The sequence below is a fragment of the Necator americanus genome, chromosome V (assembly GCF_031761385.1).
Source record: "Necator americanus strain Aroian chromosome V, whole genome shotgun sequence".
Taxonomy (NCBI): Eukaryota; Metazoa; Nematoda; class Chromadorea; order Rhabditida; family Ancylostomatidae; genus Necator; species Necator americanus.
Genome location: NC_087375.1, coordinates 2,082,551 through 2,110,374, shown reverse-complemented (window position 1 = coordinate 2,110,374; position 27,824 = coordinate 2,082,551). Strand labels below are relative to the sequence as shown.

The 27,824-nt window shown below is 36.0% G+C and overlaps 1 protein-coding gene across 2 annotated transcripts; it reads right to left on the bottom strand.

Moving 5' to 3' along the window:
• Positions 1–17,391, bottom strand: RB195_012697 (uncharacterized protein; the record flags this gene model as incomplete). 2 transcript variants are annotated; one of them, XM_064202194.1, is made up of 11 exons in its annotated part: positions 1–124; positions 219–383; positions 469–680; positions 1,384–1,485; positions 1,546–1,652; positions 2,415–2,493; positions 3,419–3,539; positions 5,337–5,438; positions 5,499–5,557; positions 6,371–6,516; positions 17,373–17,391. In XM_064202194.1, 11 exons carry the CDS (start codon positions 17,389–17,391, stop codon positions 1–3), a joined length of 1,236 nt encoding a protein of 411 aa, XP_064058074.1. The 2 variants fall into 2 exon arrangements, with proteins under 2 accessions (XP_064058074.1, XP_064058075.1); XM_064202193.1 differs by lacking the exon at positions 17,373–17,391 and adding an exon at positions 8,905–8,947.
• Between the last annotated feature and the right edge of the window lie 10,433 nt (positions 17,392–27,824).

Here is a 27,824-nt window from a genome sequence, read left to right as displayed (position 1 = left end):
CTAGGTGTCCTTATCACAATTCGGATAACATTCGCCAACATCGGGCATGACGATGTAAGTCAAGAATTTCGCTTCGGGCGGATACGTGTTGCCAGAATATTTCTCAAAATTAGCCAGTTCTCGCCTGTAAAATAGAGCTGGTTTTGGTGATGGATCTCAAGAAAAAAAATCTCAAAAAATCTACAACAAGACTCTGGATCTCAAAAACTATCCATTACTTGATGACAGAATTATTGACGTGTTTCGTTGGGATCCATTCCCAACCGGACACTCCTTCACCACATTTGTTGGGATCAAGATTTTGTTTGAATGGACTCTCCCATCCCTGCTCCCCCACATTTTGAAGTTTCCATCCATGAAGCATGAAGTCGGCATCACACCATCTAAAAGAAAAAAAAAGATGAAGACCTATTAACTATTGCACCTAAAAACGAACACGTTTTCGAATTCATGAAGAAAAAAACTCACTTATCTGTCGTTATGAATCCATCCCGGACCCAACCGTGTGCTCGTCGGTAAATTCTCAGCTTCCCTGGCCATAGTCTTGTTGCTCCCAAAGCTTGCTTCACGCAAGATACGTAAGCCATGTACGTCTCGTATCCGGTCGCATTATGCCAGATTCTATCGCAATTTGTCGTTTCTTGCGACGCGTCTGGGATCACTGTTTTCAGGATGAGAAGCTGCAATAAAAATTACTTGAAGAGTATCAAAAAATATCATTTTGTCTTTATTCCCATACATTCATCGTAATCGACTTCATAGCAATTGTATTGACTTGACTTCAACGCCTCCAAAAATATTTTAATGAAGTATTTCGCTTTTTTTTTGGGAATATGGGGTTTTGATCCATGTGAGGTTTTCCAAATTTTCAAAAAATCTCTTAAATAGGGAGAGATATTGGTGGGAATTTTGTCTTTTCGTTTTAGATCCAGTCGATTAATCTTTCTGTATTTTTCTTTCTGTAACTTTTTTTTTGTATTTGCGTTGTATTTAAATACTGTTGAATATCTCATCTTACAACCGGTTGGAGCTTCTTCTCGCGTAGTTTCTAGGTGAAAAAAAGTGGAAAGTTTGATGTTTCATCCAGAAAAGTTTCATAATTTTGCTAAAAGGACCAGAAACTAAGATAGAGCTATGATTATCCTTTTTGGAAATATTTCAGGAGCTTTGTTCATTGGCCATTTAAATGAAAAAGAGTGAAGAATTGATTTCTAATTCTTGATTAACACCTAAAGAAAAATTTGAGAGATTTTTCTTCCTGTAACTATCCTTGAAATAGACATTAAACATTACTCTACCGCCCTAAATTTTCTGGAAGCAGCAGAACTTAAAGATCTATGAAGGATTGGTTCAATAAAACCTTTGTATGAAAAGAAATGTAACCTGTAGGACGCCGTTATCCGCACCGTTCCAGTTCTGAGGTTGAGTGAATTCCCAATCTCCCCATGTTTTCAGGAAATTTATTCCAAACTCGGTGTTTCTCACCTTGAAAAGTCAACAAATTATATTTAGCACAGATTTTTAGCACCTCATGTTAATCCTCACCAAGTAGTTTCCGCTTGCAATCTCCCAGTTGAAAAATCGTTCATAAAAAATCAAATCGACTCGATCATCAATCCATTCTTCAACACAATGATTCGGGTTTACAACACCTTTTAAAAATGGTAATTAGTATGTTTCTATAAAAACAAATCTTTGTTAAAATAACAAATAAACGCGATATGTAAAATTCGAATTATTCATTGATTTTTGAGAGGATTTTTTCCCATTATTTCTAAATGGCAAGCGTAAACTTTTTTTACTATGGTATCTCTCCGGAAAAATATCACTGAAAGATTTCGATTGATCCATCACTTTTTTCTTGAAAGAAAATGTCTGATCTATGTACATATTTAGCACTAGAACAATCATTTTCTTAAAATTTGGAAAAAAAAGATCACAATGTAGGTCGATAATGAATGACTAGCGAGTTGAAGGCTGTGGATGAAAAGAGAACAGTCCGCTCATCCTTCCAATATCGCTTGGAATTTTAGAAACGGGAATATTTCCCTTAAAATCCCAGCCACATGAAGGAGTTTGAAGTATAATATTAGAAGCACAAGATTATTCTCAATTTTAGTATTATGTATATATACATATTAGTATTAATATATATATACATATACATACATGTATTATTATGGTAGTTTTAATATTTTAATATTGTAACCTATAGTTCTGCAATCCTCCCAACCACTGACCTATTTGATTTGTTTTTTTTTTCCAATTCAAGATCTTAGAACTTTACAATAAACTATAATAGATATTTAACACGTATATTTGTTTACATACTGGCGTACACACCACTTACAAAATTTTGCAACTGCTTATATTTATTTATATATTTGCTTAAGTATGTATTTTTGAAAAGATACCTGTATCTGCATCCAGGACCAACATCCAATCTGTATCGGGCAAGTAGGCAGAGGCGGCACAATGCTTTTTGAAGAATAGCTGCAATATAACGGAACAATAAAACACGTCGAATAATCTGTCTAAGATGCAGAGGATGAACGAAATGTCCATGGAAAATTATTCCTGGGTAGTTTTTCTTCCAAAAAATTACATTAACATTTGGGAATTTCTTCTGCAACTGGAAATTAAGATTTCAGAGCGGCGCATGTTGGCTATTGTTTACATTATTCTAAATGAAAACAAAGTAAACACGTCGAATAATCTGTCTAAGATGCAGAGGATGAACGAAATGTCCATGGAAAATTATTCCTGGGTAGTTTTTCTTCCAAAAAATTACATTAACATTTGGGAATTTCTTCTGCAACTGGAAATTAAGATTTCAGAGCGGCGCATGTTGGCTATTGTTTACATTATTCTAAATGAAAACAAAGTAAACACGTCGAATAATCTGTCTAAGATGCAGAGGATGAACGAAATGTCCATGGAAAATTATTCCTGGGTAGTTTTTCTTCCAAAAAATTACATTAACATTTGGGAATTTTTTCTGCAACTGGAAATTAAGATTTCAGAGCGCCGCATGTTGGCTATTGTTTACATTATTCTAAATGAAAACAAAGTAAACACGTCGAATAATCTCTCCAAGATGCAGAGGATAAACGAAGTACACATGGAAAATCATTCCTGAGTAGTTTTTTTTCCAAGAAATTACATTAACATCTTTAGCGGGAAATTTTCTGGACAATCCTTCAGCAGAAAATACAATGTGTTCAAATTTTCACACAATTCTTGATACGAGAAAAGCGTGAACCACAATACGTTTGGAAGTTTGGCGTTACCCGGACTTTCAGACTTCGATCAAGCAAATTACGGCAAAAGATTTTTCCATGGACTCTAAGTTGTTTTTCATGAAATCCCAAAGTTTCAGGCCTTTACAAAACGGAACACATGAAAATAAAATACTAACCTGCTGATTTTTGGAGCATTTTTCTTTAACTCGAGCATCTTCGTTTAAATCTATCATCATAACCGTGTAATTCACTCCTTTCAGATAGCACTCAAGTGATTGTTGAGCGACACGATAGTGGCTAAAAGAGTGAAAGTAATATCCTAGAAGTACCAATCGAAACAGAATTTTGCCGCCATGGTTTCGAATGGTACACCTTTCTTGTAGTTAGAAAATTTTTCCTCCTGCCTATAGCTCCAAATATACTACTGAGATAGATTTCAACGTCAATTCTGTTCAGCGAAAAATTCATCGAGGGGACGTTTTTAGTCAATATGGACTGTTAATTAATATAATACTATGCTGAGGTCAAAAGCAGCAGTATAATGGAAGTAAAGGATGAAGAATAAGATGTCTGGTATTTTCGGATGCGCCTATGCGTTCACCTCAAATCAGAATAAGGAGCCTAAGGAACTCGTAAGCTATAGAACAACTTTCAGGGGCTAACTGATGTGTCAAGTCTGTGTTTTAATTCTCTTAGACGAGTCTGGTGCCAATCTATCTTCCCGGAGGTGTCAAAGAATTCGTTGGCACAAGGGAGGTTTCGAACCATAGATCGTGCAACCAAAGCTCTTACAAACTCCGCTATACCCAACCGAATAAAATCTAAGTGACAATTATACAAGTGCCTTAATTTTCGCAAACGATGTCATACTCATAGAGGCCTCAGATCAATAAGAAGTAAACATCAATAAGAATGTTCAACATTGAGAAAAAACATGAAATAATCTCAGTCATTCCTTGAGACCGATGGATGTCTCAGATTGTCCTGTCCTAGATTAAAGGCATAACCCTCACGAATCTAAGGTGGTACGGATTTCAGGTGGAGTATTCGTATACGGGATCGGAGATTATGGAGAGAGGGGTGATTCCGTCCATTTCTTCCCAATTGCCGTAAAAAACGGCCAGGAAGATGCGGCTCGTGCACAAGGCTGGCACGCTCCAATCGAACTCGCTGTGGAAAATAGCGCGCCGGAACGCCCGAAGACGTATCTTCCGGGCGGTTTTTTACGGTACTTAGGAAGAACCTTCACCCTTCTTTCCATAATCCTCATCTATTAAACTCTTCTTCCACTGCACTCTTCTACTTGCACTTACGTACATACTTCACGACTTCCAATACGGCTAACCATGGGTGCTATGCTACATCAGAATAAAATGCCTATTTTATTTCTATTTGGTCTTCCTTACATCTTTAGCAGCTTTGACCATAGCTTAATCATGTTCTGAGGCAAACTCAAACAAAAAAAAAAGAAGTCAAAACCGATTTCAAGTAGATACTAAGGAAAAATCATGCGTAAAAGTGGGTACAAAAACTGAAAATGTGAAATTCTTCGGAAAGAAGAAGCTAAATGGCAGTTTCTTCCTTTGATACGCATCAGTAAACTCCACAAGAAGTGTTTGTCAGAGTTGATGCTGACATTGAAACATTGTGAGACTCAGAAATATCCCTATTAATTCACTCTAGGAATTTAATGGTAAGAGAACCTCTTGAAATTTACAGCAACCCTTTTCCTACTCAATCACGTGTGAGGTTTTGATGACGTTTGAATCAGGAGTACGATTATTAGGAAAATATGGATGATAACCCAGTGCACGCATGGTTTGTACCAGAGCAAGTATAATATAGTATATTATACTTGTTTATACTTTTACTATATTGCAATGTTAATTTCCAACGCAATGAAATGTTAACTCCTAAAAATTTACGGAAGTTAGGAAGGCAGAAAGAAGATAGAAGGAAAATGATCGATTATTGTTATTATCGACTGTTGATTATTATCAAAAAAATTAAAATTATCGACAATTATTATTATTATCGACTGATTATTATCGACTCGGAGTGTTTTCAAAAAAAAGCTCTTAATTTATAACTCACTTTTCCATTGAACTTTTCACGTACGCCACAAATATTGAGACTTTGCCAAGCAAAGGACGACATGGTTCCATATTTTTTCTTGGCGGATAGTATGTACGGTTGCTAGAATGTAAATTTATCAATTCACAACAAGTAATACAATTCATAACAAATGAAGCCTACTGTTGGATTCGCCGCAAAGGTTCCCCAAATCCTTGAATTTGATTCTGAGCGAAATGTGGCTGAAAAGAATTATTAGTGGAATATTTATACTGTGAGTATTGAAGGAAGTGTTTCGAGGAGAAAATTACCTGAAAGAGCTCTTAGTTCTTGTATATTAAGTTCTAAACTCCGATAGTTCCAAATATTGATGGATGGAATCCTTTATTTCACATTAAATTTTCATTGTCACTGTTCTGCATATCGCAAAAGTATTTTTTTTCTGTCTGCAACGTTTTTAGATGGTGATTTTCACACCCACACTATCTATAAATATTTATGACGTCTTCAACTAGGATTTATTCCCGAATTTTAAACAGTGGAAGCTCCAAATCTCAACGGTTAGTAGTTTGTGGTTTGTAGCTGAAGAAATCCATTCTTTTTTTCTATTTTAACCATCTCACTTCGAAAAAAAAGGCCCTTCCTTAATCTGTCCAGGTTCCCATGTACGTGAGTCAATAAATATAGGAAAAGGTGAGTTCTTGAGAGAAGAAAAATTTTAATCGCATATAGCGAGTAGTACAGAACATAAATACAATATAAAATACAAATATATATATAATATAAATATAAATATAAAATATAAAATAATGAATACAAAATAATAAAATATAAAATATAAATATATGTATATATATATATATATATATAAAATGTTAAATATAAGATTTTTCTTCTCCTTGAAGAATTTAAGAATTGTGAAATTTTAAGATTTCGGCTTTATAGAAAAGCCTCTTTGCTATGAGAATAACAGCGTTACCTAGCAAAATTAAAATCCAAAAAAAAATTAAAAATGAAAACCTTCAAGAAAAAAAAAGCAAAAATGAAACAATTACCATGTCAACAACACGCATATAATGAATTGCTGCTGGTGATAGCCGTGGTAGGAATAGGATTATACCGGCGACAGCGCAAAGGAACAGGACAATCTGGGTCCAAAAGCGCCAAGAACGATATCGATACCAGTACATCCACACGACACCTAGAAAAACATTTTTTTCCATATTTTCTTCAGAAGATTTTATCGAGTTATAAATAGGTGTGCTTAGGGCTATGAGCAAAGAATGGAGAAACCACAGACGTTGGAGCTAATAGAGGTTTTTTTTCAAATTAGATGAAATCAGTTACTGAGAATATTTAAGGGTTAGGAACCCTGATACGAAAACTTTCAATAATACAAAAATTTTCAAATATTGAAATCAGTTAAAAGAACGGAATAGAATTGAATCATCACGAAAATAGAAACGACAACATAATCGGAAATCCAACTCGGCTCTGATCCAGGCTCAGTAAAACCTTACCAACTGGTAAACTACTAATACTGGAGCTAATATAGTATTTTTTATAGTATTTGGTAGTATTATAGTATAGTATATTATTATATATCTATAGTGTTATAGTATATACATATTATAATATAGTATTAGTTCCGCATGGTTAGAGAAAAAAATCACTCCGAATGGTCGCGCCGACTTCACTGATTTCTTTTATTATTATTATTATTATTATTATTATTATTATTATTATTATTACCATTATTTTATTTTATTTTATTTTTTATTTCTGTATATTTTAAATTGATTTTTGAGCACTTTCTTCCTAAGCTCATCATAGCCCTGTTAGTTGGGGTTAGCTGACTACGAGTGTAATATCTCCTTTTTCCGGAATATCGATTTTTCCACATCACTTTTCACTTTTACTATTCCGAGCTTAACAAAACTTCACCTACAGGGGTTCTCACATAATTGCGAAAATGGTAGGGAAAAAATACATTTTCTGAAAATTACTGTTGCTGATTAGTAGATCAAGGACGAAAAAATAAGCTCTGTCTCTCTCTTTTGAACATGATTGAAGAAATTCAATTAGTTTCATGCGTAGCGATTATTCCTGAGCAGAGCTGGATAGTATTTTCAATAATTTTGTTTCTCTCTCGATGAGGATTTGCTCATAGAGTTCTATGCGAGGTACGCCTAAACCAACGTAATCAATATAATCCCTCAGCGGATCTATATCCACACAGATTAATACCGAAGGTAGTCCATAATCTGGTCCAAAATCCAAACTGCCTGTGAAAAAAACAAGATCAAACTTTGTCTAGACAATCTATGAGATCTTTTTTGGAATTATCTATGAGATTTCTTTTTTGGAATTAGTATTGATCTATCCAGGTAGGGTCTGTGTTTTTTAAACGTTAGAACATACATAGGTACATACATTTGGTAATGCAATCGGTAAGAATTTCCGCAGTGATTGCACAATCGATGGATGGTTCAAAACTGCCCTAGTGCCAACCAGGCCATTTATCTTTAGGGGGTCGATAAATTGGTGCCAGTCTTGTTAGGGAGGATAAAAGCATTGACTTGATACATTAGGTAGTCCCGGGAAGTCATTGTAGGGCTGTAGACACTCGTTCGCAAGACTAAAACAATTCTGAATTGAAGTGAGCGTGTTGACACATCCCAGGGGGTTCACTAACGCCAGACTTATATTCCATAAGTCCATAGATCCATGGAAAATTCCTGCTTTTTATGAGGCGTAAAGAATAAAGTAGTTGGCGTTGATCAAGCCCGTTGACATGCTCCAGGGGCATGGATGTGTGGCTTCTGCAGTGACTAGAGGACAAGAGGTATCAAGTCGATGTATTTATTCACGAAGACAAATCTGGTACCATCCTACTTCGCCTCCGAGGAGTTAGAAGACTTCGGCTGCCTAAGAGCTGTGTCCAAGTGCCTACCGCGCAAATGCTGAAAGAGTAATGAGATTATGTACAGCAATTCCTGGAGAAAACGATGGAACTTTACAGTTGGGAGGAGATAATGGTTGCGCCACATCGCAAAGTAATCTTCCCCTTCTTGTTGTTACCATGCGATAATCGTCATGCACTATATTGGGCCAGCGAGGATCATACAATAGGATCCTCATTGCAGGTCTGACTCTACGAACAACTGCTCGTCGTTACGCGCTATTCTTGCTGTTCGGATGTTCCACACGGGATAAAACTATCTCGCCTTTCCAGAAAGAATTTCCTTCTTGCAAGAAATAAGAAAAGGAGGGGTCCAGAGACCACTGACTGGTACTCTTCCGTTTTTCGAAAAAGGCTGTAATGAACAGAATCGATGACTAAAATGATCGTCTCATTCGAACATTTCGAAGTGAATGAGGAGAGCTGAGAGCCCTAAAGACACCAAAACATGCCATGCTCCGGAAACCATGCAGCTGATATGCTTCGAAGACCCGTGGGACCACGAGAAGAAAAGAGCAGCACATTTTCCAGAGCTTGAGAGCCCGAAAAAAATTCAATACGCTCGTCCGAACATCGTGAAGCGTGGTCAGCCACTGCATCGAGAATGAAGATTGAGAAGGGCACTACCTATTTCTACTCTGGTCTGTGTTACAGCCATGGTAGCCTCCATTTTCAGCTATCGAGGGAAGATGGTCACTCAGAAGCCCTCTTTCTCAAAATCTGGCGTTCCAATCATTTCAGTTAAGAGTCGTACGGTATCCTTATCCCGACCAGATCCAAACTGATGAAGATCCTAGCGCCAGTCCTCATCATTGTCGAAATTCAACGCTAAAAACCAATGAAGTACTAGATATCATCCTATCTGGTTTCTGTTTGTCATCTACAAACTTTTTACGGGAATGATCCTGAATAAGGATCGAAAGAAAAAGGGTTGAGAAACAGTTATGCGATCAAGCTTGATTTCGAGGAAGATTTGGTACGACTGAAAACACAAGTACTAATTCAATTTTATTTTTTTCTATTTTATTTATTTACTTATTTATTACATTGGTGCTCATGTGTGTATACCAAGAATGGCAGTCCTAAGACAACAAGCTCGAGGATCTAAAATCTAAAAGCGTTGTGAGGTGAGAATAAAATCTTCCTTCTTACCCAAATATTGCTGTCCTAAATGATGTTTTCTGTTTCAAAACTCGTGGAAGTATCCGGACGGTACGGGATGCCGCTATATTACAGTTGATTTAACATAGAGGAAGCTTCCGAAGTCAAAACAGAAGCGATCACGTAGATTTCGAAAAACTAAGGTGATTTCTCCCTACTTCTTAAGTAAACTAAACTGATTCTCCAGAACTTATTTCCTTCTTATGAATCAGTCATATAATTGTTCCCGCTTGATTGTTCTGATGTAGAGATTATTTTAACTGGACCTGACTAGTTGCGCCTTTTCATCCACTATTAAAATGTGTTAAAAAGGGACGTTCTTTTCGTATCGTAAATGGCAATGGTTCAGAGCACATCGAATGCTCTTTTCTGCCCTACCTCTGTTACATAATTCGGTACCTAGCTCCTCATCCGACTTTCTCGTCCTCTTTCACTTCGCTTCTCTGCAGTATCAGAAACAAGCATCTTTCGGTGAACGTAAAACTCTCGGCCATGCTCGTGCTATTGTGAACATGCGCGATGGGATGATCATATTTATTGTCGATGTTGGCCAAAGGATGGAGATTTTGGAACTTTGCATTTGAAACCTTGCAGTTTTTGAGAAAATGCTGGAATTTTTGAGGAACTAGTTGAGTGAGCGTTGCTCAAATCTCGAATTTCCAAACCGTTTGAATTTTGGCACTCGTGTATTCGGTTACAGGAAACTTGTGTCAAATAAACCGCAAAATCAAAACTATGGATTCAGCGCCAGATCATTTTCAAGATGTTAAAGGCATCACCCCGCGAATCTGAGGATCTGTTAAGGATTCCAGGTGGAGCATTCGTATATGGAATCGTAGATTATGGCGAGAAGGGTGATCCCGCCCATTTCTTCCTGATTGCCGTAAAAAACGGCCCGGACGATACGGCTTCGGGCGTTCCGGCGCGCTATTTTCTATAATGAGCTCGATTAGAGCGCGCCAGCCTTTTGCACGCGCCGCATCTTCCGGGCCGTTTTTTACGGAAATTAGGAAGAAATGGACGGAATCACATCCTTCTCCATAATCTACTATCCCGTATAGGAATACTCCACCTGAAATCCGTACCACCTCAGATTCGTGGTGTGATGCCCTTAACGGCGGTGTATTAAGACTCCACGGATTCTCGTTCAGCACACAATCGCATATATCAACAACGCTGAGCTTACTGGAATGTTGGAACATACGTATGGATCCTCTGAATGAGTGGGTGTAGCACGCGGGAGGTTCCGCTGCGTCTACACGATCAGGGGCATATGATTCGGAACCACACCAGGCCAACTAAGTCTGGTGGCTGCTCGAGCGAATCGACGAACAACGGGAGCACAGGTGGCACAGGTGACAAGTGAGTGAGTGTTGTCTGTGTTTAAAGAGCTCATTATTGACTTCTAGAATTCTTTAAATGGAATTCGGCTTTTCTCCTCTGTAGAAGTTCGGAGGTATGACGAAAAATCGTGAGAGAATACATGCTGTCAGCTTTTGGTAAGATACCTTTATGGACAACATCGACGACGATTATGATCGGGTTGTGAAACGTTTTCAGGACAGTAAGAGGAAAGCGAAGTTTCAAAACCAGTGAGGAACGCCTGTCTCCAGAAATTCTAGAGCTAATACTTCAGCATGGAGCTTCACGAGCCGCAAGCAACCACGAACTCAATTTCGATCTCGCGAGACGTTGCAGAGGAGCGATGAAAGAAGAACTCGGATGCGGGAAGAGCAGCAGTGTTTGCTGAAGCAGAAAGAGAGGTAAGAGCATTCGTCACTCTCGTCGGAACTTCGCTAATAGTAAAACAAAAGTGACTGCTCTACGGGACCCAGATGGAATACGACAACTACTTAGACTCCTACTTTCTTCGACATCCACATTCGGTAGCCTTCCCACCATCTGAGAGAAAATGGACATGTCATTCCAGAGGTCCTCCTTCCGAAGTCCGTCATTCCATCATGTTCGCGCCTATCGTCAGTTTTTGTCAACACACTGATGAGGCTTTTCACTCGTTATCTGTCTGTCGCCTACAAGTTCTTCACATGAGTAATCCTAAACAAGACTGAAAGAATATCAGATAAAAGAGAGGCAGGCCTCAAGAGGGGTATAGAATGGATGACCACATACAAAGCGTTCCAAAGTTCATACAAGTATAGCGAGAGTACAAGAAGCGAATGCGTATCACTTTTATCGAAATGAAGAAAGTTAAGAAGGGAACGTTCATGGAAGCCTTGGACAACCAAGGCGTCCCTACTCCATACATAAGGATACTTTGTGAGCTATATAGAGTCTCCACGACCAAAATGTCTTCATTCTTCACAATAACATCACAATCGATGTGAAAAGGGGAATTCGACAAGGTGGGACAATCTCACACAAAATATTTAGTCCCGCTCTGGAGAAGACGATGCGACGAATGGAATGGAAGTGGAAGTAGACGGCCGACAGTTACACCATCTTTGTTTCCGTGATGGCGTCTTTCTGATAACATCAAGAATGAATCAGACGGAGCGAATGCTGGTGGAATTTGATGAAATTCGTAAAAGGATCGGTTTTCAGCTGAAGCTAGACAGGGCAATGTTTTTTGCAAGTGAAATAAGGATTTCAAATCCGACTCTACGTGATCGATCGAAAATCAGAGAAGCCGACTCTATCTCAAAGAAAGTGAAATCCGGTGGGGCGGACACGTGATGCATTTCAACCACAATCGCCGGACCATAGCTGTGAACGACTAGATACCACGCGATACCAAACTCCTTACAGGAAGACCGATGACCTGATGGTTAGACTTCTTCACAAAGTCGTTTAAAGAAAGGATATGATGCTCTTCAAGTCTCTCATGCGGAAAGAAACCCCAGGGCAACCCTTGGGCACGATCGAAACAAATGGAAGTATTACTGGTGCCCATTTGAGCAAAGTTACGAACAAAGGGAGCACAGGTGAGTGTCAGGTGAGTGTTGGGAGTGTTCAAAGTGTTCATAATTAACTTTTGGGTCTTTTTTTTTAATCTCGACCCCCCCGTTTCGCCCCGTGCAATCAATAAGCCTGGAGGTATGACGCAAGATTGTGGGCGAAAACATTTTCAAACCAACCAAGCAAAATAAAATAACATTTGTTCATCTTCAGCTAAGTTTTTACAAGACCGCATACACGTTCATTTCACTTCGCCGATCTCTAATTGAAATCGAACGCGTTGACGCATTTCAAATAGAAAAATAGAAAAAGAAAACAAATTTCTTTACGAAGACCTTTTCAAACTTTGTCCTGAATGCAGTTATAGCCTTTAACGAGACAAACAAGAGTTTTTAGGGTTCCATAATTATATATTTTTTTGGTGGTAAACGTAGCATCCTATCCATCCTGTTTCTACTCACAGAATCCCATCGAAACGAATTATTTGAGCTCTTTGAGAGATTCTGCGAGAAACAGAAATAAACTAATAATCGGCTTAGGAGGATTTTTCTTCCACGTTCTCTGAAACTAGCTTAAAATATGGAAATGGAAATATTTGAAGATGCATGAGAGTAATTGTTATAAGATCAATGTTTTGAAATGTCAATTGAATTGCATTATTAGAGTTTCTTCTCACATTGTAGAACTTTGAAAAATTAAGAGTTGGAGGTAGAGATTTACCTTTAGAACATTTAGAATTTAGAATTGCTAGAAAATACAATACATTTTCAAACCAATAATCAAAAAGAAAATTTAATGAAAGGGTTTTTTGTGGTAAAAAAGGTCAAGAAAATGAGGAAGATCATCAATAAATTCCAAAAGATGGAAGCAAGTGCAGCAGTCACAGAAATTAAGGCAACAAATGTGGGCAACGCTTTCCCATTAATTGTAACTTGTATCAAAAGAGCTGTATTTCTATAGAACTGGTCACACAATACATTTTCAAACCACTAATATTAAAAAGCCAAAAAATAACGCTCGAATGTTTCCACCTTTTGCGGCGATGGTGAAAATGAAAATCGTACAAAATTTTATGGTAATGAGTGTAACAGGTGTGCAGAGTGTTCATAATAAAGATTGTTCTATTAATGGATAAACAGGAGTCAAAAGCCTATCCTCAGGAAGAGGAAATAAATAAAAAACAATCCTACTTTTCAAATTGCGAGTTCTTGAAAAAAAAACATTTTTTTCTATAGCATATGACAGAAAATCACCTATTCTATTTAAAATATTTTTGCGAGTTCGCTGTCACTCACTCAGAAAGAGGTATGAATGCTTTAGTGATCATTTCGTGGACTTCTTTCGTGGACATTTCGGAAACGAACCATTTCTCACATGTTATCTTTGAACCGCTTATTGATCACGATAATTTTGATTTATTCTTCCTATAATAGCACTAGAAACGTGCTCGCCATCTTAAGGTATCCATATTTTTCTAAGTGAGAGGTTGTCGAAATCAAATAATACTGGTCATACGCCATATATAGTTTTGCCATGCGATCATTTCGATTTTCTGATAAAATCCTATCGTTTCATTCATTTCTTTTCAAAAGAAATAATATCTTGAGTAATTGGACTTCAAAGCCTTAAATTACATATGCTAACCGGTATATCCACCGTGCTACTCACTGATGTACTGAAAGATCATCACAAAAAATACTGTAACTATCCAGACTTTTCAAAATATAAATTACAAACATGGTTGCGAAAATATTTGTCACTCGTTTCAAAATACGGAGCTGCATAATTAACTGTTTCCCATAGATTAGGTCTTCCCGAAAGTAAGGAAGAAATACTGTGTCATAAAAGTCTCTGGCATATAAATCCACTTGGGATGGATGTGCCAGCGTGTTTTACTGGGATTCGTTATGGTGCTGTAAGTTGTGGTTTTGAAACGCTTGTTAGCGCCTCTACAATGACAAGCCAGGATTAATCAGAATCAGTCAAAAATTGATGGTTTTTTCTTTTCAGGACGCACATGAGCATTTGTCGTGTTTGCGAATAACATAAAAAAAACGCAAACGGTAATTTATTCGTTGTTAGCTGCTTAATACTACTTTTAATGTCGTACTGTACTTACAGATTAAAGATTAAACAAATTAACACAATATTCCCATGCTAGGCGAAATAAATCGAGATTAATAACGATTTGGGCAGAATTCCATAATCACTATTGTTTTAGAGGATAAAGTGTTTGGCGTTAATCGTTACTGTTATCCGCTTGGGATGCGCCACCACGTTAACGTCAATTCAAAATCGCTTGAGATTCACGAAATCGGCCTATACGATGACATGCGGTGGCCAGCCGATGTGCCCAGTCAGTGTTTTTATCCTCCCAGACAAGTCTGCTACGAATTTATCGACCCCGGAGAGATGAAAGGCTTGGTGAGCACTGGGGCGGCTTCAAACCTCCGATCGATCGTGCAATTACAGCGGAACCTCTAACCGACTACGCTACACTCGACCTTGGTTGATTTGCAGCCACAAATCATGTGTGAGAGATACATACTAGAGCCAGATGAACACGGTGGGACCGGGCACATTTATTCAAATCTGAATACTCTCAGTAAGTATTCTTACAAAAAATCAATTGTTCGAATATTAAAAATACCTTGAGTGTTTTTTTCGAATCCTGAAATTCGGTTCTAGTTGCGGTTATACTTGAGCGCTGATTAATTTTATGGCACTGTCACACTGTCCTGTTTCATGGCTAATACATGCATTTCTTGACGATGGGGTTTTGAGATTGATGTGTGTCGATGAATTTGTCCTAGCATCAGTTCGATATCAATTTTTTTTTCTCTCACCTACCTAAACGAGCAGAACACTGTAAGCGGATGTATAGCGTGCTATTAATAGGTTTCACTGTGACTGCGTGCGTGATCGAATGTTCAAAAAAAAAACGAAAGCAGAAGCGTTTCATTTCAAAATCTTTCAAAATTTCAAAAAAAAAAAACTTTTCCATTCTAACCTTTTTACTTCTCATTCAAAATCCGTTCCATTTGTACGGATAGTACGGCTAGGAATGGCAGAAATCGAATAACGTTAGGAAAAAAAACGAGCAAGTTTTTCTCGTAACGAATATCCCTTATTTATCTAGTAATCAAATTAATTCAGTAACGAGCTAGTAATTTTAAAAGCAAAATAATTTTATTTCTTGTAGACATTTTATTAGGTGCCGTATGAATACATGTTTGTAACAGTTGGATGGATAGTTTGTGAGGCAATTACAGAGATTTCCAAACACCTTTTTCCTTTTTTTTCCAAACATAAAGACTTTAGGTGGATTTTCTCCTGGAAAGCTTAGCATATTACGATGCTTTATTACCATGCATCTGTTAAAGGTGGCAACAGGGAAAAATGTGGAACTTTTTGCTCAGAAGAGCTCTGATAGGTAACAAAAAGAATAAAATCATACAAGAAAAATTCTTCATGTCAGTATTCCACAAATACGTGGATGCTTTTCGATTCTTCCTTGATATGATGGAATTTAGTACCGCCTCATGTGCATTATTAACACGATAAATAGACTTTAGGTGGGAAATTATCCTTAGTCTCAAACGCCTCTAAATTCTCATAATTTTCTCACGCGAATATATTGTGCACTCTGTATTGAACACCTATGCCCTTTCCAGATTAAAGACAGCGCATCAGAAATTTTTTCCTACGATGTACGTTAGAACATCTACACTGTTAACGCTTCGGTCCCCTCAGCAGCCTGTTCATTAATTTTACTTGAAAAGGCTGGTGAGAAGACCTCACTGATCTTCAACTGCTCCGTCATTGACGCAACGCGTGCACAGAAGTGGGGCGTCTTCACGTGCCTCGTAGGAACAAACACTAATTCCCACGCCGTTTTGCATGACGATTAGTGGACCGTGGAGAGGCTTAAACTCATAATCTACACCTTGAACTGTATACTTTTCCATAATTTTTCTAACTACGTCAGTTTCATGATACGCGGCTCTGTTAATTGTGGCCTATGTTGACCCTTCTATTTCGGAAGCAGCTCTCCAATATTCCGTAGCGTTGACAACGTCCTCGCAAATGAAATATTCAAGCGCTATTCCGGTCAGAGATGCAAGCGCTACACATTCGTATTTACAAATTCTGTGAATAAAGATAAACGATAAAGCACACAGCGTTGATGAGTCCTTATTGGATTGTGCCCACGCATTCGACCTCAATTCAGAATCGTTTGAGAATTATGAATGTGGGTGCAGCCTTTGAATAACCTCGAAAGGGAGGGGGAAACCGCTTCCCGCTTCTTAAAAGTCTTGTTACACAAGGAGATAATGAAGAGTGTATGATAGGTTCTGCTTTTGTTTTCTATTTCTCTTTTTAATCCATTTTTTGGCCTCATTCCATGATGAAACAGTCTACATTTTCAAAACAATTGTCAAACATATGTCAAATCAGTGTCCTCTAACCTCACAGACAAGTACGATACCAAATTATCGACCTAGAAAGTATGGATAAATATGATGAATGAGAATGAAAATGCAGGTGAAAAAATCATTTGTGAAATTCTTAGTTGGCACTAAGAAGATTCAAAACCATCGGTCCTGCAGTCATCGCTGAACCTCTTACCATCTGCGCTAAACCAACCCTCATGTGAATATAGTTGTCATAAAGGTAGATATGACGATAGAAACATCAAGGAAATTCATTCCTTGAACTCCTTAACAGGGTATTTTTTGCATCTGTATGTATATGTCGCGTGGAACTCACTAAACTCTTGTGGGAGGGAATCCTTGTTTTTTTTTTCAAATTCTGATTCACGATAAGTTGACGTCTTCCTATACAACGAATAAAAGAACACATCAAATGTACACTACAGACAAGGAGAATCATGGACGTTGAACTATTACGCCATGGTTGCCTTTCTTGTTGAATAGTCGAATAAATTAGGAAATGAACGTGACTGAATTCAATCGGAAATAAAGCGAAATAAAAAAGAATAAAGTATGAAATCATACCTTCACGGCATTTATCCATGACGATCCTTTTGCTACGGGATTGCACGTACTTCCCCTGGAATAAATGCAAATATTTCAATAAAATTCTCCATGTTCTCCTCTGAAAAGCGATTTCGAAAGGGTTAACGTGCAATTAATGCGACAAAGACGACATAATTTTGTTGTCATCGAGGAAAAGGATCGGTTAATCGGTTTAATCGGGTCAAAATAAAGAAGGATTCACCGAGGAGTAATTTCAAGACATATATTTCAAAGCGAACCCTGTTTTAGCAGTTAATAACCAAATATATATAGTATTTGATGAACCAAAAGTCGCTCTGTTTGGATCTCTTTAAAATTTTTTGGCATAAGATTGCTCATAGTCATACTTGCTAGAGTCCAGATCAATCATCATTATTTATTTATTATTTATTTATTTATTTATTATGCACAGTGACGCACAGAAAATGATGTGGCTAGGACAGATACAAAACAATTACAATTAATACTTGGTGGAAAAAAAAAACAGAAAAAAGAGGAAGAAACGAGCAGAGATCAGTTCCATGTATGATTCCGGCCTAATAATTTAATAATTTATATTAGTAATTTAGTATTAATAATCATACTATACTATTTTAATATTTGATTTGTTCTTCACACATCTCGATAAAAGTACCAAGAAACTATTACAAAATCAGCATGCCATTTTTAGAACAATAATTTTAAAAAATCTGGAATTATGAGGTTGCCAGAAAAAATTATAATACGCCAAAATATAAAATAGGCATTGAGATTTTTAATTAAAAATTCTGTTGGTCCGTTAAAAATTTGGAAGAATTCTATATTCGCAAAAACAACAGAAAATGATTTGGACGATCCAAATAGATTTTAGGTTTTAGAAAGAGTAGTTTTACGTAATGAATAGGTTTTATTACGTGAAACTACTCTTCGCGCATCTCTTTTTTTTTTATGTGTGAAAAACCACCACAAAACAATCTTTATAGGGTGTAAACCTAAAAAGATGCAGAGAAAAATGAGCGTACGCCGATGTAGTTGAAAACGTTTACGCGAGAGCGCGTAATGATCACAAGGAGTCAACGAGGAGTTTAAATCCTACGATTTCATAGCATCTGCGAAGGTCATACGAGTCGACAACAGTCGGATTATAAGTGGTTAAGTGTGACGGCCGGTACGTATTTATGTCCCTCAATCCTTACTGACCTGCAGATTCCTTTTGCGTATATGTAGACACCGAGTTGTGGACCTCTGGATGAACTGCCGGCTAATCTATTATGTAAATTTCGTGAACATTTAAAAAGGTGACCAAGGGTTACTCGTGTCTCTCTCTAGAAATAGAAACTAGTTAACAAAATCAGTTAGTAGTGGTAAAAATAACAATAATAATAGTAATAATAACAATAGTAATAATAATAGTAATAATAACAATAGTAATAATAATAGTGATAATAATAGTAATAATAACAATAGTAATAGTAGTAATAGTGATAATGATAATAAAAATAGTAATAATAATAATAATAGTAATAGTAATAATACTGATACTAATAGTAATAGTAATACTAATACTACTAATAATAATAATAATACTGGTAATAATAATAATAATAGTAATAATAATAATAATAATAATAATAATAATAATAATAATAATAATAATAATAATAATAACGCAAAGGAATCAAATTAAATCCATCAAAGCTTTATGAAATATTTACAGGTTTTTTTAAAGCTTATTGTTGCGGTTCCCAAAATAGTCATATGTTGCGTACGAACACTAAAATTAAAATTTAAAATTGAATTTTAAAAAAATTAACTAAATTACAACTTTAATTGACGACAGGATAAGGTACCTTACTTATTTTCCAGTCGAGTACAAAAATCACTGCAAAGAATTTCAATATCCATGAATTATATAGCTTGTATTGAATCCAATTGAATCCATGAATTTATGAGTTTGGATAGCACAAATGACATTAGAATTAGGAAAAGAAAAATCTATTAGTAGAAATCAGTAAATATTTCACGATAGAAACTATTATAGTACCATATCAAACATGAAACTGACGTGAAAGGATAAGGATAGAGATAAATTGACCGTTAATAATCAATCAATTAATCAATTAATTGGGATGCGCCAACACGATCACTTCAAATTCACTTTGATATTTACTAACGCCACTCAGTGTTTATATCCTCCTAAACATGCCTTATACCAAGTTATCGATCCCGAAGCGATCAAAAGATTGGTTGACACTAGGTCGAATTCGATCTACCGATCGATTATGCAGTCACAGCGGAACCTTCTACCGACTCCACCACACCCGTAAACTGAGATGAAAACGAGGAGAAAAAAAAAATAGCGCAATCGGAATAATCCAGAGTTTCAAGATTTTTGAGTATTAACAAAGAACGTAGGATACAAACACACCACGAAAAGACATTTAAAAGAACATTATTGAAAATTTCGAAAATAAAATCAATATGAGATGTCTTTTTGTACAAAAGGCATAGTTTTTCTCAGAATTATTTATTTAATCACAATAGAAATAAAATTTTGAAGATATGTCGGTCATCTACAAACGCATGGAAGCTTATGGAGAAAAAAAATATGGTTACTAAGAACTCCTGTAAAGTTCAGGATAGTTAATACAAAACAAAAAAAACTTGTAAAAATTCGGCTATAAAGTTAAAGCGAAGAACAGAATGTTAGGAAAAACAAACCATCCATAAACCATCAAATGAAGTCCTCGAAATCAGGGAAACATATTTTATGAGGTTATTCTGTTCCAGTGAGATTTTTTAAAAATGTTTCTGGAAATAAATGTAGGCTCTCTCATCACTGCTCTTACTACAAAGCACTGTGAAAGGTTTAATCAGTTATTGTAGCGCGCAATATTTCCATTTTTTAATACAAAATTTATTTAATATAATTTAAATTCTTCAATCTAATATAAATCCCCTATCGTTAGGTCACACTGAGCGACGTTCCACAATTTTTACTGTTTCTCCAAAATCGATGACTAATTATGTTTTAGCAAAATAGAAGCGAGAAACCTGTACTAAAATGATGGACATTAATTTCTGGATAACTCATGCAAAACATATTTAGTCACTTTTTAATTGGTATTACAATGGACAAGCACATTTGAATTTTTTTTTACTCAATAATTAAATTTTTCTGCAGTTCAAGACAGAGAATGATCAAGTGGCCGATCCATACGTCCGAGAAACTGCAATGCGTATGTTCAGTCAAAAATCTTTTGATCTCTGCGATATGTTCCCTTTGTGGTTCCGGCAAATACACAGCAGATCCACAATCGGGGGACAATCCCTCAAAGGCAGTACACTACGAAATTGACAATGTCAGGATCTTTCCACGAAATGATAGGATGAGAGGTGTAGATCACCAGCATAAGCGGCGTGCGAAACAAACTTATCGATCAAATTCTCCTACTCAACAACGTGTCACGTATGCGAACACAGGGATACGCGCTTTTCCGGATTTTAGCAGATCGGCTTTTAGGTTAATTACGAGCATGACAATCACTTAGGTGGGAAAACTAGCTCTAAGAAAGCCTTAAAAAAATCCATCAATTTTTGATTAATTGCCGGGAATGGGTAGAATAAAAAGGATCAATAGGCTGCTGACACTGCCTCTCGCTCGCAGACATGGCACGTATCCCTGCTCTCACATACGGGATACGTTGTTAGGTGTCTTGTAGGAGAATCCGATATACAAGGCCGGTTTCCACGACAAGTTTCTTGAACAATTAGGGGGAATTGATCGTGATCACATCCATAGTAGTGATCTACACCCTTGACTTTTTTCCGTGTAGAGATTGTCAATTGTGTGATACGCTGCCTTCGCAACATCGCCCTCGATGGTGGCCTTCGAGGAGATGAAAACCACACAATAATGCACAAAAAATAAAAAATAATAATAATAAATCAAGAAGTTTTAGCCTAGTGGTCTCCAACTACATGGTAACAAAGTGTTTGAATACAAAGTTAGAATATTTCTAAACAGAAATTGTTAGATAGATAGATCTTTGGTGTAATGTAGGATGAAAACTAGCGATGTCTACTTTCAAAAAATTCTAGAGGGCTGAACAGCAGCACATGGAGTGGATAAACAGTGAAATATGTCAAAAAAAAACCGCCAAAATCAATAAAAGCTGTCAAGAAATGAGAACACTTGACCGGTGTGAACTAGTACCGATGGATATGGATTTGTGACCGAAGCATCTATTGGAATTATGGAAAGATAGCGGCAAAATCATAACATTCACAAAAATCACAACATCAATAATGTTTAATGGGAAATTGCCAATCAACAATCCAATCCAACCGATAGGTATGAAGTTCTGAGGACAACAGCCCAAGGATGGTGAATCCATCCAAAGCAGTACCTCCAAACATTCGATTCAACTACTTCAATAGTAATGGTTACTTTTTAGAAGATATAAACTCAGGATTCAAGCTGTGAATTAAAAAATTCAAGTAAAAAGTAAAGTAAAGTAATTTAAGTAAGTAAAATTAAAAAATTCAAGTAAAAAGTAAAGTAAAGTAATTTAAGTAAGTAAAAAAGAATTTAAAAACTTATTGTAAAAACTGGTGAAAAAGTGCGAGAAGTAAGTAAAAAATATATCTAAAAAGTAAGAGAGGAAGAGAAGAGAAGAATATTAATTAGGAAAAAAAGGTTACTTTTCCTTTTTGAGAGTCAGAATTGAGAAGGAACACAACTTCTGTATAGCGAAATATAGGAAGATTCTGTCACGAAATAAAAAAAAATGCTGGTGAATGCTAAAATAAATCAAATTTATACAAATAACGGCGACGATTCGTTCCGAACGTGGCGATTATGAAAACCAGTGATTGCCGCCCGTCAATACGGCGGTCAAAACACGAATGGTAAGTAGATCATCGCTCATCCGGTAACCAAATCCCAGCTCAAATATTTTCCTTTTAATTCAAAAAAATCTATGTATGAGCTGTGTTAGTGATTCAAGAAATATGAGTAAGCTGGGAGATGATTTCCGGATGCGTAGTGATCTACCATTCCACATTTTGACCGTCGTATTGACGGCGACAGTAACTGGTTTTTTAATCGCCATGCTCGAAGCGAATCTACGCCGTTATTTGAGGGAATTTGATTTATTTTGGCATTCAGCCGGATTTTTTCATGGATGAACTTTCAATGAATTTCACCAGAGAACAATGATCACTATAGCGCAGGCAGACCTTTAAAATATTTAATATTATTGGAAAAATACGAGACGAACACAGACGAAAAACCAGTTTGTGGAATTCCTATTAACAATTAGTTCACATTCAGCAATTAATAATATTTTCAACGGGTAATAAATAATTTTGTGGGTAGTCTGGATGTTCTGGATGATCGCAATTGCATCATCAAAAAAAATCAAAAGTAAGCTGTCAAGAAAAAAAATGTAGACTATTTTTTCAGTGGGGTTCCTAATGAATATAGATGTGTAGATTTATGTACAATGCAATAGAAAACGTAGAAAATAAATGAATTAAGATAGTGAAGAAGAATAAAATAATAAATTATATGACAAATGATAAGAAAAAATAACAAAATATATGTACCATTATTTTATTTGCACAATATGCACTATTATTTTGTTTGTTATAGATTTATTTCTATTGTCGCCAGTCTTCACAGATGGAATAAAGGAAAATCATTGGAATCCTGAAAAGTCATCGTAGCCATCTTTTAAAGCCACAAAACGATGATGATTTTGGGATCTCTCCAGAAAAGGTAGGGTGAGAGGTGTAGATTACGAATATGAGCGTAACAACTTTCATTTACCCATAATCGTCCTGAAAAATGATGTGGCAAACAACTTTTTGTTTGTACGTTTTTTCCGACGTGACACGCTATAATGACAGCCTATCAATTGGTTTCACTTGAATAAATCCCTAAGGGAAACTGATCGATTGTCGTGACCGCTTTCTGGCAGACGCTTGCGTTGTAATGTGTCTCGTAGGAAAAAACGTTTGAAAAAAAGGCTGTGGTTTTTTACGCCGCTTTTTTTTTTTAGAAAGTTTAGTGGAAATTGAACGTGTTCATGCTCATATTCGTAATCAACACCTTTAACCCCGTTTTCCCTGGGGAAATCCAAACAATCACATGTGAATCACGTGAATCAATCAGAAATATTACTAAGCCTGCGACAAATGTCAGGTATTGACAAAAGTGTCCCGGCGCTCGAGACAGAATACAGGTACCGTAGAATCGCTGATTCTTCGACAGAAGCGATTTTACTGTAGTAATAGTAATAGTAACTGTAGTTTTACTGTAGTGAAGATGATAAAAAAAACTTAGCATCCTAAACTCACAATTCTAGAGAAAGATAAAATAAATTTGAAAGACAAAATATTGGTCAAATTATCAGTTCTTATACCTTAAGCTTTGCAATTAAAAATTCTTTTTTCTCAAGTAGAACTCAATCTGTCCTTCGTTTCTTTTTGTTTCCAATAGGTTGATTCCAACCAAAATCCGAGTTCCCCATAACAGATCCATTCTAGCAGAATTTGTCTAAGTTTATCAGACTGTGAGCACATAGGGAGGAATAAATTATAGAAAATATTTATATATTCCAAATGTTCCCGTGTCTTAAAACCTCAGAATACTTCTTTCTATTTCTTCTAATTGTGTGCCTACGAGATTTTTTTAAAAGGATGGGACCTTCATTTTCCTGACGTTTCGGGTTTTCGCCGGTTTCACGGGCCTAAATAGAGATTTATGGGAACAATCCTACACTTATTCAGTCACGTGCCATACTATCCTTGATCAATGTTTCAATAATTGTCCAAGGAAATGAAATATATAAAAATAATAATCGATTACACTATATAATGTCTTATAAAATCAGAGAAATGGGAAAAAATGGGAGAAAGAGCAATGGGTGGGACCCATGTTTGAGCATTAGCTTCGAATATTCGAATATCGAGTTTAAGAACAGAAAAAGTGTTCGAACAAATGGGATCCATTGTCCCTTTGAATCGCTACTGTAAAGAACAAAGACACTCATACTCTATTTTTTTTCTTATAATACATTTTTTTAAAATATAATAATAAAGTGGATTTAATATCATTACCTTGTGAGCAGCTGGGCGGTTGCGAAGAAAGCAGCATATGAAAACTATATGGAAGTAAAAGTTGTCAATAACTTTAATAACAATCAATTCTGACTCCATGCTATGTTTACAATTGAAGATTACACTATAAAGAACAGGTAAGTAAATAAGTATGAATAAAAGTAAAAGAAAGAAAAATAAAAGCTAGTACAATAAATAAAAGGAGCAAAACTTTTCCTTTCACTTTCTAAGACAGCCAGATCAGTTGATCCTTCCTAAACTTGTGAGGAAAAAAATGTTCAAGTTGAACTTACAGTGACTTTTACCAATACATTCTGATAAATTTGCGTGTAACAATAGAAAAAACAAATAAAGAAAAAGAAAAAGGTGAAACGACGGAGACGATGAAGAATTTCTTTAACTGCGCTCAACATTAAACGGAAATTTCGAGGTCGACGAAAGTGAAATCAGTCATTTGCCGCATTACGCACATGAAAATCTGGATTAGAAGACGTTTCAATGAAAATTACCCCAGGATTGATGAATTTTGAATGGACAACGGAACTTCTAATCTATTGAAGAAATCTACAACACGGTTTAAACAGTTTATATCACTAAAATGTTTGTTACAAGTGAGTTGTTTATCAAACAAACGATTCATTTGTCCCATATATAAGTGATCTTCTTGACCTACATTCAGGATAAGGAGAAAACTAGAGAAGGATGCGAAGAATGTAGCTAACATGCGACATTTTCAATCAAAATAGAAAAAGAACCAGTTTTGCTGTGTAGTGAAAGACGCGACCGGACAGTTTTTTGTTCGTCTGTGAAAGCTGGGAAGATTTTCGTAGAATTAAACGTTTCTCGATTTTGCGAGCAATATTTTTTTCGTACAAGTTTTTTTTTTACAAAAACCCAATTTTTCAGCTAAACTGTACATCCTTATTTGCTATGGATTGCGCTGAATCTAAGAATTACTCTGGATCTGCTAGGCTGAGAAGTTAAGAAAAATTAGTGGTAATATACTTAGTTTCTCCCACTTCCTTTTCACTTCCCTTTTTTTCATTTTCTATTTCCATACCTAAAAATAGAAACAGAATTGAATATCAGTAGTGAAATTTTATACATCAATTGAAAAAAAGAGGACGAAATCGAGGAGAAAGAGGAGGAAAAAATTGGAGGAAAAATCAAATAACGTATTTTAAAGAAAACCAATAAAAAATCTGGAATACGACCATTTTTCTGGGATCGAGGGAAACCGAGGACCGAGAAAAGAAATCTCGATGTTTGAAAGAAGAATTTCTCAAAATGACTGAGAAGGAAAATTTTTTAGAATGGGGGAATGAAGGAAATTGAGTTTGAAAAAAAAACCGCCTTATAACCGACGCTCCTTCAAAACATGAGTTAACACGTCAACGAGTCGAGGTTGAACATGATTTTCCATGTCTGTGGTTGTTGTTTTTTCTTCGCACTCATTCCATATTTTTCATACTTTGCCTTGTCAATTTTTCTTTTTCGTCCCCACAGACATGACGGCTGTTCTCGGAAAATTCTGGAAGATCGAGTAAAGCTCCCTCGAGACGCTTCACTTCGCATTTTTTGCTGGGTGAACGAAGGCCTGACTGCACTGACGAAAGTGCTTTGAAACTATGCGATTATTCCATGATTCAGTGGATTTTTAAACGGAATGTAATACAAAGTAAATCGCTTGTAGTACTTTCTTTCTTTGTCAGGTGTTTTTTTTTCTAAATGATAATGGGACCTAATCAGTATCTTTGTCAGGTGTTTTTTAATGGTAATGGAACTCAATCCGAATTTTTGACAGGTTTTTTTTAATAGTAATAAGGCCTAATCGGTATCTTTGTCAGGTATTTTTTTTTACTATGATGGGACCTAATCAATATTTTTGTCAGCTGTTTTTTATGGTAATAGGACCTAATCAACAATCGTAATACAAGTGCTTTTGCGACAGGAAAAAATTCAAAACTCTCGTAAAAACAAAGAAAAATGTGTCCTAACTGAACAAAAGAAAAAATATTCCTCATGGATATCTTTAGAAATACATTAAAAATCTAATTTATACATATTAATGATTAGTTCTCTTTTAAAAGGAAACTTAGAGCTGGAACATTTTAAAAAATCAATAAAATGAAACATGAAACAACTGGCCATTGCACAAATATTGAAAATCCAACCAAAATCAAAAACAGAAAAACGGAAAAAGAAAATCAAAATTTTTTTTTAACTTTAACCGTTTCAGGATCCACTATATAGACCTTGGCATGTTAACTAAAATGTTTCGTGAAAGTCATGTAAGGAAAAAGAGAAACCCACGATTATTCTGATTGTTCTCCTGTCGGAGGACGTATGTACTTTTAGATCATCATGGAGAACTGCTCGAGAAAGTATCGTAGCCGGCCACTGTTCGCACTTTGTGCTACCAGAATTTGATTTCTGAGAAAAAAAAATCAAGGTCAGCGGTTTTGCCGAGGACATAGATTTTATCCATCTATTCTACAGAATGTACTGGATAACATATAGATCCAATAATCTCCTGTAATAATCTTTAGCCGGAGTTATGTGATAAGACCTACACACATGTTTTGCCATTTACTGGTACCATTTAAAAAAAAATAATTAATTGAAATATGTTCTAAATTAGAATTTGAGTTCGTAGTAACACCTTCTGTCAGTTGATAATTTTCGATATCTGATACCTTCAGCTAAGGTTTTTAGTGAAGGCGTCAAAAAAGGACACATAAGTAATTAGGTCTCTCATAGAACTCATAAAAATTCGAAGTCAAAATTCAGAAAAGTCAAATTAGTCAAATTTGCTAAAAAAAAAATTCCGGAGAGTTCTTAAAATCAATATCAGAAAGGATTTCTTTCAAAATAGAAAATTCTGCAAACTTTTGGGGAATAGTTTACATGTGTCGTTTCGTGGAAATGTTGTTTTGCTGTCCATCGCAATCCACGATTATGAATTCTTGCGTGTGAGAGTCGGTAACAGAAGACATTTTAAGTTTATTCCGTAAATTTGTACACGCATTCCGTTGACTTTACAAAAAAAAAGTCCAATCATAAGAAAAAGATTTCAATGAAAATAAAAACATCACTTCAGGTAGACATGGATTCTCAAAGAAATCTAGGACACAAACATCTGCTCCAAGATTAAACTTGGCAAATTACGCTGTTTCTTGGAATACAACATTGGATTGTAGACAAACAAAATTTCGAACAATTAACATCGAAACTTTTGACAAAGCCCTGATAAGAAAACGCGGTATTTTTATATTTTATATATTACAAACTACAAAAAAAACTATTGCTACAAATCCAACTTTGCTG